Source organism: Bombina bombina, chromosome 5, assembly GCF_027579735.1.
Source record: "Bombina bombina isolate aBomBom1 chromosome 5, aBomBom1.pri, whole genome shotgun sequence".
In the NCBI taxonomy this organism is placed as follows: domain Eukaryota; kingdom Metazoa; phylum Chordata; class Amphibia; order Anura; family Bombinatoridae; genus Bombina; species Bombina bombina.
Genome location: NC_069503.1, coordinates 135,411,101 through 135,428,767, shown reverse-complemented (window position 1 = coordinate 135,428,767; position 17,667 = coordinate 135,411,101). Strand labels below are relative to the sequence as shown.

The window sequence follows — 17,667 nt, the reverse complement described above, 5'->3', positions numbered from 1 at the left end:
ATTTCTTAGAGTTCTGATATAGGTAGCGTTGGAGGTCAGTATGATCAAGCTAAAATGGCTGCGTAGGAATAGTTCACAGAGCTTAGTTTAGGCTCCCGGATCGGAATAGCTCTTGTTTGAAGCTGTAACTAGTGCATTTAACACGCCTGTTTCAATTGTACAATTTACTCTGCACTATCAACGACACTTTGTGAAAAATATCCAATAAAAGTACATATTTTCCAGGAGCTCGATTAAGATGCGTCTTTCCTCCACGACGGCTAGCTCCGCCCCCCAAGAGTGCTAGATCTTTATCCCTTTTGGCCTTTCATAAAACGTGTCTCAGAATTAAAGGGTCTTTAAACCCCCCTTGCTTTTGTGTAAGAATGTATTTGTCTAACATTCCCTTACATAAAAGAAAGAGGTGTTTAACGTCCCTTTAAATTATACACACAACGAATTAACAAAAATATAAAACATAACACTATAATGTAAGGCATACTCAATCACTTTTATTGCACAGCCTTTGGCATCTTCATGGACAATAATTTTACAAACTATCAACAATGTCCTTTTAAAGCAGTAGTGGGCCTCCCCTTTGGTCGAAACTTTCAAGATGAGGCCTCCCCTCCACAATGGATGTTAGAAAAACACACACAAGCGCACGCACACAGAAGCACACACACACACATACAAGCGCACGCACACAGAAGCACACACACACACACACATACAAGCGCACGCACACAGAAGCACACACACACACATACAAGCGCACGCACACAGAAGCACACACACAAGCGCACGTACACAGAAGCACACACACATACAAGCGCACGCACACAGAAGCACACACACAAGCGCACGTACACAGAAGCACACACACAAGCGCACGCACACAGAAGCACACACAAAAGCGCACGCACACAAGCGCATGCACACAGAAGCACACACACACACACATACAAGCGCACGCACACAGAAGCACACACACAAGCGCACGTACACAGAAGCACACACACACACATACAAGCGCACGCACACAGAAGCACACACACACACAAGCGCACGCACACAGAAGCACACACACAAGCGCACGTACACAGAAGCACACACACAAGCGCACGCACACAGAAGCACACACGCACACAAGCACACAGAAGCACACACACACACATACAAGCGCACACATACAAGCGCACGCACACAGAAGCACACACACACACACATACAAGCGCACGCACACAGAAGCACACACACAAGCGCACGCACACAGAAGCACACACACACACACATACAAGCGCACGCACACAGAAGCACACACACAAGCGCACGTACACAGAAGCACACACACAAGCGCACGCACACAGAAGCACACACACACACAAGCGCACGCACACAGAAGCACACACACACACAAGCGCATGCACACAGAAGCACACACACAAGCGCATGCACACAGAAGCACACACACAAGCGTACGCACACAGAAGCACACACACAAGCGTACGCACGCAGAAGCACACACACAAGCGCACGCACACAGAAGCACACACACAAGCGCACGCACACAGAAGCACGCACACAAGCGCACGCACACAGAAGCACGCACACAAGCGCACGCACACAGAAGCACGCACACAAGCTCACGCACACAGAAGCACGCACACAAGCGCACGCACACAGAAGCACGCACACAAGCGCATGCACACAGAAGCACGCACACAAGCGCATGCACACAGAAGCACACACGTGTCAACGCTCCTTACACATCCGCCCTGTCTTCTCTGTAAAGCCTGCGCGCTGTAGCACTCACTGTACTGCGGACGGGCTTCTAGAGAGAGGATAGAGCGGTAGGGTTGCCACCTTGGCCAAGTTGTCCTGGACACTTATGAGTTATACATGCTGCAGGGTGTGCAGAGGGGAACATGAACAGTGTTGTTCAGTGTTACTATTTCTATGCTGTCCAGGGTGGAAATTTATGTTCCTCCCTGCACACCCTGCAACATGTATAACTCATAAGTGTCCAGGAAAACATGGCTGAGGTGGCACCACTATTTAGGGTTAGTTAGAAGCAAGGAATAACAATTTAAAAGTAATAAACGCTGGTACAGTTGTACTTATAACAATCCTGCCAGTCACACACTGAGCCTCATTGCGCCAGCAGCACTGCGCTACAGTGCTCATGAGGCATTCTGTCACCCAAAAAAAAACAGAATTTACTTTTATTAACAAATTTGCTTCATTCTCTTCGTTTGCGCCCAGAAACGCCATCACCCTAACCCTAAAAGGTTCTTTAAGTACATAAATAGCAAAAAATCTAGGAAGGACAATATAGGTACATTAAAATGCTTGGAGGGTAGCATGATTAACAGTGACAGGGAGAAGGCTGAGGTACTAAACCAGTTGTGTTCTTCAATAAACACAAGAGAGGAACCAATGGAGGATACTTTGGAACAAACTAGAACATGCCAATCCATACTATTAACTAGGTTATGTATAGAGGATGGCAGGCAAACAAAAAAAGGATCCAATGCTAGAATGGCTACAAACAGGTTATCTTTTATTCCATGCAATTAAAAATATGTACCAACGAGGGCAAAAATACAACAGGTTAAAAACAAAAACATGTGGCACACATCCCCTCACACAGGACGCGTTTCGGGAAACCCCGTACTCGCATCTGTCTAGCCAAACTGGGTCTGTTTTCTCTATAAAAAAAGGCGCTTCAGAGGTGACATGATTACTTTATATAAATATATTCAAGGCCCATATACAGAGATGGCAGAAGCTCTGTTTATTCCAAGAAAATTGTTTGTGACAAGAGGATACAATTTAAGTTTGGAGGAAAGGAGATTTAATCTCCTTCAACGGAAACATTTTTTCACTGTAAGAGCAATAAAATTGTGGAACTCATTACCAAAGGAGGTAGTGAATGCCAATACTGTAGATACATTTAAAAATTGTTTGGATACATTTCTGGCTAGAAACAAAATTCATGGATATGATTGTTTGTATTAAATGGGTCACCTTTTAGTGGGATTATTTAATTTTAACTGGAGCTTTTTGTAAGTATATTAGATTTGTAGAGGTTGAACCTTATCTATTATGTTACTATGTCCACAATCTGCCCCTCTGAATATGACTGCACCCCTCACTTACCAGGCCTGCAGACAAGTACTTTAACCTCCAACAACCTGGAAAGCATTTGGCAATTGCTGGGAAGTATATATTTTTCTTTTATCTAATTTGCTTTTGGTATCCTCTGTTGAAAAGCATACCAGGTAGATTCAGGAGCAGCAATGCACTAAAGGGAGCTAGCTGTTGATTGGTGGCTGCACATAGATGCCACTTGTCATTGACTCACATATGTTCAGCTAGCTCCCAGTAGTGCATTGTTGTTCTTTCAAGAAATGATACCAAGAGATTGAAGAAAATTTGATTTTCAAGATTTCCACCTGTGCTCCAATTCAGATATCCTGGCCTGTTAAAAAAAACAAACCCTGCTCTATGGGAATCATAAACCATGTGTATTTCGCATTGCTTTGCTGTGTCTTAGTTATTCAGCAAAAGACAAATTATAACCTTATCAAAAATGGTCGTTCTCTTCTCTTGAACTTTAGCCAACATGGCGAAGAGACGATCTTGCGTCACTTCCTTCTAGTCTACGAAGTGACGGGCTGGTAGTCATGTTGGATACGGGCAACATATGACAGTCAAGCCGAGGAGCAAATGTGTTTTCCCTTTTCCATTAGCTAACATGGCTGACATACGTTGACGCACACACTACGCGACCGTCTCTGCCTTTCCTCACTGGAGGTCAGAGGAAGCCGGGTGCGGGTTCCATGCTGCTGGCGTGCTGAGAGGGTGAGCGGGACCGGGGTTCATTAGGTTCGGTAGCTGGGTAGGCGTGTGTGCAACAAGCTAAATACCCGTAAGGAAATGTCTGTGATCCAAAACTTAATTATTTTATATGTAATATGTTGGAGAGGGGAAATCAGCACTAGGATCCTGGGCCAAGAGGGCCCCAGCTACAGATACATTTACCTTTATAATTTTTGTATCTGCCAAATGTATATTTATAGATGTTTTTAAGCACTTACCTGTTGTGCTAACTGCAAATGGTAACTTTATTATATATATACATTTTTTTTTAACTGATCAAAAAAAAAAGCCATTTTAATTTGTTGCACTTGATTGTAGTTTAAATTATTTTTAAAGCAAAATTGAGACAAACTCGTATTAAATAATTAAAAAGATAGTGTGTATATATATATATATATATATATATATATATATATATATAATCTTTCTGGAGAATGCCCATGATGCACTGGTTTTACTAGTGTTCTAAGTTGTACGTTTATCACATGTTGCAACAGTTATTGTTAAAGGGGCATACAAAACTTTTCTTTCATAATTCAGATAGAACATACAACTTTCCAATGTACAGGCTCTCTCTCCAATAGAGCACACTTTAATACTTGTAACTTTCCAATGTATTTCTTAATTACATTTTCTTAGTTTTCTTGTTATCCTTTGTTGAAAATCAGGATGTTAAGCTCATGAGTGTGCATGTGTCTGCACCAGTTTTACAACAATGTTATACATTAGCAGGAGCACTAGATGGCAGCACTATTTCCTCTCATGCAGTGCTCAGGCATGTGCATGTTACCTATCTAGCTCTCTCCAACAAAGAATAACAAGAGAATTAAGCAAATCTAATAGAAGCAAATTTGATTATTTATTTGTTTTAAATTGTATTCTTTTAACCTTTTAACGCCGTTATATTCCGTCATATTTACACTGGGCTTTAAAGCCGTTATGACGGAATAGAACGTCATAACAAACTGCTGTCCTGAAGCCTTCTGTGCTTCAAGGACTTGATCGCGGTCTGGAGGGCGTTCCTAGGGTTGTAGGGACGCCCCCCAGATGCGATCCAATAATTGAAATCTCGCGATCGTATGCACGATCGCGTAGTTTCAATTTGTCTACATCGGAACAGGTGTTCCGATGTAGACACTTTAACCCTGTCATGAAAGGGTTAAATACAGAGATATTACAATTTGATTTTTGACCTCCCTAGGAAGCACTATTTGTACACAAAAGCAAGATGAATGTATGTCCCTTTAAATACTGAAATATACATTTAAATTTGATTATTGTGAGCTGTTGGTGCATTTAAAATGTTTATAGATATAAAAAAGTAAGGCAGTTCTTAGCTGAATTTATAATTATATAGTTTTTAAGGGCTGTAAAGTAAATATTTTATATTTACACCTACTACAAAACTTTTAAAATCATTTACACTAATGTTAGCACAATGAGTAGAGTTTTGCAATTCAATTATAAACTATTTGAAGACTTGGGATCCTATATATTCCTCGATTTTGGTAAATTAGGCCTACTTTTAGTTTGTGCTCTGCTCTAAGCAATTACTGTCTGGTATGTGTAGCCGGGTCAGGCAGTTCTCAGTAACAATCTGAGCTCCATATGCATAATAGGTTGCATTTAAACTGTAAAATATAATCAACAGTAGACTGACTTTGCTAAAATAAAACCCAAGAACATATAAATTAGTTCTGTGACATCTATAGATATAGATATAAATAGATAATACCTTTTTTAATTGAAGACAATTGTTTTAATTATTACAGCTCATTGTGCAATGTATTTGATCTCTTGATAAACAAATGTCTAAGAACTTCTGACTTACACCTTTTTAATAGATATTGTAATTTGCTCACCAGCCTTCCCTGCCCCCTCAGTATTCTGGAGAGTGACCATTTAGAAATGTAATATAAAATATTTAAAGGGTCATTCTAGTGAAAATAAAAATGACATGCTCGAATTAGAGCCTGTAATTGTATCAATAAGAACCCTGCAGCTCTGTGTTTAAAGGGACACTGTACTCTATTTGTTCCCTTTAATGTGTTCCCATTGGCCAATTCTACCCGCTAGAGTGTATTTGTTAGCAAACGGCTCCTTTCCCTTTTTTATTTTGTTGTTTGAAATGGCTACTTTTGCCTGTGGAAACTGTCAACTATACTGAAAATCTTAAACATATTCTCTGCAAAAAATCTATGTGAACAGGAGAAAATAGCACCAACTAATCTCCTAGTGGGGGTAGGACAAAGAGATTTTTGTATCTGAATTAGCTGGTTGTGCTCACTGATTCCCCAGCCACAATTAGCATTTTAATACCTAACCATTTGCCTGTGTGTTTAGACATAGATAACAGGCTCAGCCCTCAGGTGATGGTCTTAATGAGCAAAACCAGTTATTTCAACTATAAAAAATAAGCATGAAGGAAATTCTCATAGACTTAATACTCTGCAGTAGGTATAAGACGACGTTTGGAACACATTAAAGAGAACGTAAATTTTCACAAATGAAAGCCCCTTTTAAAAAAAATACTATTAAAAACGGGCACTTTCATTCATGAGTTTACATTGTAGCCTTTTTTGTAAATTTACTTACCTTTTTATTAATAATTACATTTTTATTGGTTTTGACAACAAATAATCATTGTAACAGATAAGAAATCACAGAAGTGCAATCCACACATACATACTCAAAAAGTTCACAGCATTTGATCTGTTATCATAACACTAGCCAAAGGTTTTAAGTAACTGACACCTGTTATGAAAGCTTCTGAAAATTGATCTGTCCAACTGTTGTGGACGTTAATAAAGTCCTTAAATACTTACCTTTTTATTCCTTGAAACACCGGAGCAGCGATTCCCCCACCCCCAGATCGTCTCTTCTTACGTCAGCAATGACAAATCCGGCTGCCTCCAATCACGGCGTGGTCTCAGTCGATGTTTCCTCGGGGGGGGGGGGGAGTCGTTATTGGAGGAAGCTGGATTTGTAATTTCATTTTAAGTAAGCAGAGATGATCTAGGGGCGGGGGAAATCGCTGCTCCGGTGTTCCAAGCTTGCAAGGAGGAAAAGGTAAGTATTTGAAAAAAATGGCTGCAATGTAAACTTTCATGAATGAAAGTGCCCCTGTTTTATATAGTATTTTTAAAAATAGAGCTTTCATTCGTGAAGATTTACATTCCCCTTGAAGGGACACTGAACCCAAATTTTTTCTTTTGTGATTCAGATAGAGCATAAAAGTTTAAGCAACTTTCTAATTTACTCCTATTATCAAAGTTTCTTTATTCTCTTGGTATCTTTATTTGAAATGCAAGATAGTAAGTGTAGATGCCGGCCCATTTTTGGTGAACAACCTCGGTTGTCCTTGCTGATTGGTGGATAAATTCATCCACCAATAAAAAAGTGCTGTCCAGAGTACTGAACCAGGAAAAAAAGCTTAGATGCATTCTTTTTCAAATAAAGATAGCAAGAGAACGAAGAAAAATTGATAATAGGAGTAAATTAGAAAGTTGCTTAAAATTGCATGCTCTATCTGAATCACGAAAGAAAACAAAAATGGGTTCAGTGTCCCTTTAAGGTGAAATACATTTTACAGTACAGTGTCCCTTACAACACCCCCTCCTGCAAATGTTGTTAAACACATAGTTAAATGACCACCCAGGAGCCACATAGATTTGCTGGTCCAGCGTAGAAACTGCCAGTAAGCTCAGTTGCACAGTTGGGTCATACAGATGCTGATTAGGTCAGCATTACATTTCCCTTAGTGATAAGTTGCAGCAATTATGTGTCTCCTAGTAGTATTGTATCTGTGTCATACTCCGTATTATGTCTTTCACTGTGGATACAATATAGTTGGATACATCTTCAGCCATTATTTATTTATTTTTAATTAAATGGATATGAAACCCAATTTTTTTCTTTCATGGCTCAGATAGTACAGTTGTCTCAAAGTACCAGCACTGGGGCCATATGCAGCCCCCAAGATAGTTTAATTTTGCCCTCCCTTTGTTAGGTAAATTATTAATTAGAACCCTAAGAAATGATGGGGCCAAAGAGCTGTAGAAAGTTGATGATCTATATAGGCACTCACAAGATAAATATAAAGACAAGCATGCATTCTCCAGTGTGCATTCCCATTATGCACAGCTTAGATCATAATGGCTATTGTGGACTACAACTCCCATCATGCACTACTACTTGAGTAAATGTCACTTCCAGTTTCTATTATATCCAGTTCCAGAGCACTCACTCTCTTCAAGTGGCCCCCATGGCAGAAGAACATTTGACCAGTGGCCCCTAGACACAACGAGCTTGATACCCCTGAGATATAGCATGCAATTTTAAGCAACTTTAGAATTTACTCATCAATTTTTCTTTGTTCTCTTATTTTGAAAGAAAATAAAAAAGCCGGAATGTAAGCTTAGGGGCTTGCCCATTTTTGGTTCAGGACCTGGGTAGAGCTTGCTGATTGGTGGCTACATTTAGCCACCAATCAGCAATCTCTACCCTGGTGCGTAGCCACTAATCGGCAAGCTTTACCCAGGTGCTAAACAAAAAATGGGCTGGCTCCTAAGCTTACATTCCTGCTTTTCAAATAGATACCAAGAGAATGAAAAAAATTTGATTATAGGAGTAAATTAGAAAGTTGCTTAACATTGCCTGCTCTATCTGAATCATTAAAGTTTAATTCTGACGAGTGTCCCTTTAATGAACTGCATTATAGGGAGCCAATCATAGGCTCTATTGAGAGCGGATTTACATTGTGAGTCTTAAATAAAAATGTTACTGATTTTACAGTGAGTAATCTGACCGGTGCTTTACTCACTATTGACATAAACTACAGTCTATCATTGTAATGCTCTGTTTTAATTGCTCCCCTTTTTTTAGAGAGAAATATGCTGAGCTGATCCCTTTGCTGCCCTATTGGGCTATGTGGTCTTGAGCAGTGAAGAACAGAAAAGATGGCTTCCCGTCTCTTTCAACGATGCTCCCGTTTGCTTGCGGCTTCCTCTGCGCATTTTGCACCCCCATCTTGCCAGCTTCCACATGAAGGTTTCAAACTGCTTCACTCCTCTCAGACTTTACTGTCTCGCAGCTCCCTCCACACCTCCAGTGTGTGCAGATGTGCGGACAGGATACTCGAAAAAGAACAGACTTCTAACTTTCAAGCAGAATACACCGAGTTTGATGGTCTGCTGGAGTCCAGATCTGGGGTGGATGAGCTTCTGCAGCTGGGTGTGGAGCGCAGTGTGAATGGCAATCAAGCTGCCATGATCATTTCTCAGATCTCCAGGACTTTGATGGAGACCAAAGCTCAGACAGACAGCGTCCTGGAGGACAATCGCTTCAAGCAGCTGTTGCTTGTTATGAATAATAATGTAAGTTGTTTTTTTGTGTGCTATGTTCACCCTAAATAATTCAGCAACAGTTAGAAGGAAAAAAAAAAAAAGTTTATGGTAAAATAAATTTTATATATTTGATGTTTCTTTTTTTATTTATGTTGTGTGTATCCAGTGTTCCTTGCAGTACTTGCAAAGAGTTAAGAGAAGGTTCTATTCTTCAAGGGGTTAAAGGGATATGAAACCCTTTTGTGATTCAGACAGAGCATACCTAGGTAGTCATCTGGGGCACTATATGACAGGAAATAGTGCTGTCATCTAGTGCTCTAGCAGATGGATAACATTCTTGCATAACTGCTGTCATATAGTGCTCCAGAAATGGTCCGGCTCCTAAGCATTACATCCCTGATTTTCAACAAAAGATACCAAGGGAACAAAGAATAACTGATACTAGAAGTAAATTGGTAAGAATGTTTAAAATCATATGCTGTATCTGAATCATGAAAGAAAGATACAGTGCAAAGCAAATCCTTTATTGCATATGTATTTCACACAAGGATATCTCGCTTCATATAATACAAAAGCTGCAGTAAGGTCCTCCTGGCTGTAAGTTGCCAGCGGTCCTGCAGGTCATAAAATGGACAGTAAAGTCAATTAATAAACTTTTATGATTCAGACAGAACATATCATTTTAAACAACTTTCCACTTTTATTATCACGTTAGCTTTGTTCTCTTAGTAACCTTAGTTGAAGAGCACAGCTAGGTAGGCTCGGGAGCAAGCTGCTGATTAGTGGCTGCACATATGCCTTTTGTCATTGGCTCACCGGATGTGTTTAGCTAGCTCCCTGTAGTGCGAAGCTTAATAGAATTAAAGTTGTTTAAAATGTGCTTGGTCTATCTGGATCATGAAAGTTTTGAAAGGGACATGAAATCCAAAAAAAAACAAATGCAAAACATCTAAAACTGACCTCATTAGCAATGCTAAACTGTGATCTTCTAATTAAAGGGATAGGAAAGTCAAAATGAAACTTGCATGATTCAGATAGAGCGCGTCATTTTAAGACCCTTTTAATTGAACTTCTATTTTCAAATGTGCTTCGTTCTCTTAGTATCAGTTGTTAAAAAAATGAATATGCACATATCCTACACTAGTGGGAGCTGCTGCTAATTGGTGCCTGCACACATTTGTCTCTTGTGATTGGCTAACTAGATATATTCAGCTTCCTGACAGTAGTGCAATGCTGTCCCTTTAGCAATGGATAACAAGAGAATGAAGAACATTTAATAATAGAACTAAATTGGAAAGTTGTTTAAAACTGTTTTTTAAACTGTTTTATACTGTATTTCTATATCAGTATCTGTGCATATTATTCTTTATAGTAGTGTCTATTACATGCATCTATATGAAAATTGTTGTATACTGTTCCTTTTAATAGAAAGAGGTTTAGAAAAGAGAGACTGGTGTACAACCCTTTACAGTAGGCTGTGTAGTGTATGTAAGGCCTCGGAAACAAAGGCAAGTACAGCTTGCAACATTCTTGTGTAACATAAATTTAAAGGGACATGAAACCTAAAAGTTCTTTCATGATTCAGGAAGAGCATATCATTTTAAACAACTTCCCAATTTACTTCTTTTACCTAATTTTAATGTAATTATCTAGATATCCTTTGCTGAAGGAGCAGCAATGCACTGCTGTGCGCTAGTTTGAACATGTCTGGTGGACAAATGAGGCAAATATGTTCAGCTAGCTTTAAAGTGAATGTAAAGTCACCTATATTCGTTAACGAAATAATGTAATCAAATTCAAATTAGGGGTACTTTAATCGTTTTTCCAAATGGTATAAATAAATGTAAAAAAATAGTTCTATCTTTGTTTTCGTGCCGCGCTTTCTCCGCCCGCCATATTGTTCCTCTCCATTACAATGATTGACAGCAACTATTGTGAATCCGCGATTAATAAGCGATGCTCATTCTCTATAGCATGCATGGAATACTATGTTGCGCTGTAAGAATCCTGGACTTTAACTCATGCGCATAGTAAGTATGTGTGTTTTTTTTTTTTTTACGCATGCGCTGAAAAAAATTGCTCCACTGGTCCGCGCTTCAGACATGTGTATAGAACGGGTGGGACCGCTTTATACGTCACCCTGTTAATAACAGGGAAGTGCCGGGAGGGAGGAGGTCGGAAGATAGGAAACGGAACTAAGTTAGTGAATAAAATATATAATAAATGGTAATTGGTTTAAAAAAAAAGTGGTTTCATAACATGTGTTAAAGAATTATTAGGAGGCTGGATGTGTTTGAATATTGACATTCACTTTAACAAAAGATAACAAAGAGAGAGAAGCACATTGGCTGAATGATTTCATTTGGAAAGTTGTTTATAATTGGATGTTCTATCTGAATCATGAAAATGTAACTAAATTAAAGTATCTTGAGGGCTGTTAAGTTTTTGCAATAGGAAAGTGAGTGGTTATTAAATTCCCTGTCTGTTGGTCTCTTAATATGTAAGACCGTTTTTATCTGTTCCTTACTGGATTCTTTGCTTCTTCTACCAACACAGATTTCTACTGTTTGGAACGGGAACCTTGTCGTGCTCTTGAAGAGTCTCTATTTCTTGGGGTTGGAAGAGAGCAGCAAGCCGATGAGGTCCGTTGAAAATGAGGTTCGGTGGCGCATGAGGCGGTTCAGCTTCAAGTCCCTGGTGCAGCTTGCTGACTTCTCTGTGTCCTTCGCTCGTACCCAGGATCAGAAGAATCTGGTCAGTGACCTGTTAAAGAACTTGGAGCTGCGATGGACGGAGATAGATGATGCCAGGACCGTGGTGGTTCTAATGAGCAGGGTGGGCTTCCTCTCAAAGTCTCTCATGGAGAAGCTGGAGGACAAGGTAAAATACTGTTTGTCTAAATACCATTTTTGGATTATTGCTGGTCCTCAGATCTATAAACCATAGCGCCTAGACATTTACGTCAGTCTCCTAGCTTTTTTAATCATTCTACATATGTAAATGCAATCATTTTCTGGTTCATCTTGTATCTTGCTGCATTATATGAGAAACAATTACTAAACGTTTTGTTTTTTTTTAATTTGTATGACCTATGTGTGTTGTAGCTGTCTTTAGTGGGCAACTATGCAAATGGTATTGTTAGACTTGTGTTAAATTATACCATCCTACTTAAAGTGAATGTCAATTTTGATGCTAAATTACCCGGTTTTTAAAAATTCGATTAAAAACAGGGGCACTTTAATTCATCAAATTTTACATTTCACTTCTGTTGTGAAAAAAAACTTACCTTTTCTCTTGTTAAGTGTATCCAGTCCACGGATCATCCATTACTTGTGGGATATTCTCCTTCCCAACAGGAAGTTGCAAGAGGATCACCCACAGCAGAGCTGCTATATAGCTCCTCCCCCTCACTGCCATATCCAGTCATTCTCTTGCAACTCTCAACTAAGATGGAGGTCGTAAGAGGACTGTGGTGTTTTATACTTAGTTTATTTCTTCAATCAAAAGTTTGTTATTTTTAAATGGTACCGGAGTGTACTGTTTTCTTCAGGCAGTATTTAGAAGAAGAATCTGCCTGCGTTTTCTATGATCTTAGCAGAAGTAACTAAGATCCTTTGCTGTTCTCACATATTCTGAGGAGTGAGGTAACTTCAGAGGGGGAATAGCGTGCAGGTTTTCCTGCAATAAGGTATGTGCAGTTAAAATATTTTTCTAGGGATGGAATTTGCTAGAAAATGCTGCTGATACCGAAGTAATGTAAGTAAAGCCTTAAATGCAGTGATAGCGACTGGTATCAGGCTTATTAATAGAGATACATACTCTTATAAAAGTGTATTTTAAAACGTTTGCTGGCATGTTTAATCGTTTTTTACATATGTTTGGTGATAAAACTTATTGGGGCCTAGTTTTTTTCCACATGGCTGGCTTGAATTTTGCCTAGAAACAGTTCCCTGAGGCTTCCCACTGTTGTAATAAGAGTGGGAGGGGCCTATTTTGGCGTTTTTTTGCACAGCAAAAATTAGACACAGACATCCAGCTTCTTCCTGCATGATCCAGGACTTCTCAGAAGGGCTCAAAAGGCTTCAAAAGTCGTATTGAGGGAGGTAAAAAGCCACAGTAGAGCTGTGGCAGTTGTTATGACTGTTTAAAAAACGTTTTTGTCATTTGTTATTCCGTTTTTGGTATTAAGGGGTTAATCATCCATTTGCAAGTGGGTGCAATGCTCTGCTAACTTATTACATTCACTGTAAAAATTTCGTTAGTGTAACTGCATTTTTTCACTGTTATTTCAAAATTTGGGAAAATTTGTGTTTCTTAAAGGCGCAGTAACGTTTTTTATATTGCTTGTAAACTTGTTTTAAAGTGTTTTCCAAGCTTGCTAGTCTCATTGCTATTCTGTTTAAACATGTCTGACACAGAGGAACCTACTTGTTCATTATGTTTGAAGGCCATGGTGGAGCCCCATAGGAGAATGTGTACTAAATGTATTGATTTCACCTTAAACAGTAAAGATCAGTCTTTATCTATAAAAGAATTATCACCAGAGGGTTCTGTCGAGGGGGAAGTTATGCCGACTAACTCTCCCCACGTGTCAGACCCTTCGCCTCCCGCTCAGGGGACGCACGCTAATATGGCGCCAACTACATCAGGGACGCCCATAGCGATTATCTTGTAGGACATGGCTGCAATCATGAATAATACCCTGTCAGAGGTATTATCTAAATTGCCTGAATTAAGAGGCAAGCGCTATAGCTCTGGGGTTAGGAGAGATACAGAGCGCGCAAATGCTGTTAGAGCCATGTCTGATACTGCGTCACAGTATGCAGAACATGAGGACGGAGAGCTTCAGTCTGTGGGTGACATCTCTGACTCGGGGAAACCGGATTCAGAGATTTCTAATTTTAAATTTAAGCTTGAGAATCTCTGTGTATTGCTTGGGGAGGTATTAGCTGCTCTGAATGACTGTAACACAGTTGCAATTCCAGAGAAATTGTGTAGGCTGGATAGATACTATGCGGTGCCGGTGTGTACTGACATTTTTCCTATACCTAAAAGGCTTACAGAAATTATTAGCAAGGAGTGGGATAGAGCCGGTGTGCCCTTTTCCCCACCTCCTATATTTAGAAAAGTGTTTACAATAGACGCCACTACCCGGGACTTATGGCAGACTGTCCCTAAGGTGGAGGGAGCAGTTTCTACTTTAGCAAAGCGTACCACTATCCCGGTTGAGGACAGTTGTGCTTTTTCAGATCCAATGGATAAAAAAATTGGAGGGTTACCTTAAGAAAATGTTTATTCAACAAGGTTTTATTTTACAGCCCCTTGCATGCATTGCGCCTGTCACTGCTGCGGCGGCATTCTGGTTTGAGGCCCTGGAAGAGGCCATCCAGACAGCTCCATTGAATGAAATTGACAAGCTTAGAACGCTTAAGCTAGCTAACTCATTTGTTTCTGATGCCATTGTTCATTTGACTAACGGCTAAGAATGCCGGATTCGCCATCCAGGCGCGTAGGGCGCTATGGCTTAAATCCTGGTCAGCTGACATGACTTCTAAATTACTCAACATTCCTTTCAAGGGGCAGACCTTATTCGGGCCTGGCTTGAAGGAAATTATTGCTGACATTACTGGAGGCAAGGGTCATACCCTTCCTCAGGACAGGGCCAAATCAAAGGCCAAAGTGTCTAATTTCGTGCCTTTCGAAATTTCAAGGCAGGAGCAGCATCAACTTCCTCCGCTTCAAAACAAGAGGGAACTGTTGCTCATTCCAGACAGGCCTGGAAACCTAACCAGTCCTGGAACAAGGGCATGCAGGCCAGAAAGCCTGCTGCTGCCCCCAAGACAGCATGAAGGAACGGCCCCCTATCCGGAAACGGATCTAGTGGGGGCAGACTTTCTCTCTTCGCCCAGGTGTGGGCAAGAGATGTTCAGGATCCCTGGGCGTTGGAGATCATATCTCAGGGATATCTTCTGGACTTCAAAGCTTCTCCTCCACAAGGGAGATTTGATCTTTCAAGGTTATCAGCAAACCAGATAAAGAAAGAGGCATTCCTAAGCTGTGTGCAAGACCTCCTAGTAATGGGAGTGATCCATCCAGTTCCGCTGACGGAACAAGGACAGGGATTTTATTCAAATCTGTTTGTGGTTCCCAAGAAAGAGGGAACCTTCAGACCAATCTTGGATCTAAAGATCTTAAACAAATTCCTCAGATTTCCATCATTCAAAATGGAAACTATTCGGACCATCCTACCCATGATCCAAGAGGGTCAGTACATGACCACAGTGGACTTAAAGGATGCCTACCTTCACATACCGATTCACAAAGATCATCATCGGTTCCTAAGGTTTGCCTTTCTAGACAGGCATTACCAATTTGTAGCTCTTCCCTTCGGGTTGGCCACTGCCCCGAGAATTTTTACAAAGGTTCTGGGCTTATTTCTGGCGGTTCTAAGACCGCGAGGCATAGCGGTGGCTCCGTATCTAGACATCCTGATACAGGCGTCAAGCTTTCAAATTGACAAGTCTCATACAGAGATAGTTCTGGCATTTCTGAGATCGCATGGGTGGAAAGTGAACGTGGAAAAGAGTTCTCTATCACCACTCAAAAGAGTCTCCTTCCTAGGGACTCTTATAGATTCTGTAGAGATGAAAATTTACCTGACTGAGTCCAGGTTATCAACTTCTAAATGCTTGCCGTGTCCTTCATTCCATTCCACGCCCGTCAGTGGCTCAGTGCATGGAAGTAATCGGCTTAATGGTAGCGGCAATGGACATAGTGCCATTTGCGCGCCTGCATCTCAGACCGCTGCAATTATGCATGCTAAGTCAGTGGAATGGGGATTACTCAGATTTGTCCCCTCTACTAAATCTGGATCAAGAGACCAGAGATTCTCTTCTCTGGTGGCTTTCTCGGGTCCATCTGTCCAAGGGTATGACCTTTCCCAGGCCAGATTGGACGATTGTAACAACAGATGCCAGCCTTCTAGGTTGGGGTGCAGTCTGGAACTCCCTGAAGGCTCAGGGATCGTGGACTCAGGAGGAGAAACTCCTCCCAATAAATATTCTGGAGTTAAGAGCAATATTCAAGGCTCTTCTAGCTTGGCCTCAGTTAGCAACACTGAGGTTCATCAGATTTCAGTCGGACAACATCACGACTGTGGGCTTACATCAACCATCAAGGGGGGACCAGGAGTTCCCTAGCGATGTTAGAAGTCTCAAAGATAATTAGCTGGGCAGAGTCTCACTCTTGCCACCTGTCAGCGATCCACATCCCAGGCGTAGAGAACTGGGAGGCGGATTTTCTAAGTCGTCAGACTTTTCATCCGGGGGAGTGGGAACTCCATCCGGAGGTGTTTGCTCAACTGGTCCATCGTTGGGGCAAACCAGAACTGGATCTCATGGCGTCTCGCCAGAACGCCAAGCTTCCTTGTTACGGATCCAGGCCCAGGCACCCGGGAGCAACGCTGATAGATGCTCTAGCAGCTCCTTGGTTCTTCAACCTGGCCTATGTGTTTCCACCGTTTCCTCTGCTCCCTCGACTGATTGCCAAAATCAAACAGGAGAGAGCATCGTTGATTCTGATAGCGCCTGCGTGGCCATGCAGGACCTGGTATGCAGACCTAGTGGACATGTCATCTCTTCCACCATGGACTCTGCATCTGAGGCAGGACCTTCTAATACAAGGTCCTTTCAATCATCCAAATCTACTTTCTCTGAGACTGACTGCATGGAGATTGAACGCTTGATTCTATCAAGGCGTGGCTTCTCCGAGTCAGCCATTGATACCTTAATACAGGCTCGGAAGCCTGTCACCAGGAAAATCTACCATAAGATATGGCGTAAAAATCTTTATTGGTGTGAATCCAAGAGTTACTCATGGAGTAAGGTTAGGATTCCTAGGATATTGTCCTTTCTCCAAGAGGGTTTGGACAAAGGCTTATCAGCTAGTTCTTTAAAAGGACAGATCTCTGCTCTGTCTATTCTTTTGCACAAGCGTCTGGCAGAAGTTCCAGACGTCCAGGCATTTTGTCAGGCTTTGGTTAGGATTAAGCCTGTGTTTAAAACTGTTGCTCCCCCGTAGAGCTTAAACTTGGTTCTCAAAGTTCTTCAGGGAGTTCCGTTTGAACCCCTTCATTCCATTTATATTAAACTTTTATCTTGGAAAGTTCTGTTTTTGATTGCTATTTCCTCGGCTCGAAGAGTCTCTGAGTTATCTGCCTTACATTGTGATTCTCCTTATCTGATTTTTCATTCAGACAAGGTAGTTCTGCGTACCAAACCTGGGTTTTTACCTAAGGTGGTTTCTAACAGGAATATCAATCAAGAGATTGTTGTTCCATCATTGTGTCCTAATCCTTCTTCAAAGAAGGAACATCTTTTGCATAATCTGGACGTAGTCTGTGCCTTGAAGTTTTACTTACAGGCTACTAAAGATTTTCGTCAAACTTCTGCCCTGTTTG

General features: G+C 40.9%; 1 protein-coding gene across 2 annotated transcripts in view; it reads left to right on the top strand.

Annotated features, from left to right (window-relative positions):
- Positions 1-3,747: 3,747 nt before the first annotated feature.
- The window catches only part of TBRG4 (transforming growth factor beta regulator 4), a 65,597-nt gene continuing 51,677 nt past the window's right edge, over positions 3,748-17,667 (top strand). Inside the window, exons 1-3 of one of the 2 annotated variants that reach the window (XM_053713711.1) lie at positions 3,748-3,846; positions 8,749-9,239; positions 11,766-12,089. In XM_053713711.1, coding sequence (XP_053569686.1) covers positions 8,823-9,239; positions 11,766-12,089 — 741 coding nt within the window. In that variant the 5' untranslated portion in view covers positions 3,748-3,846; positions 8,749-8,822. Of the gene's footprint in view, positions 3,847-3,895; positions 3,914-8,748; positions 9,240-11,765; positions 12,090-17,667 lie in introns of those variants that run through there. The other variant, XM_053713712.1, reaches the window with a different exon arrangement.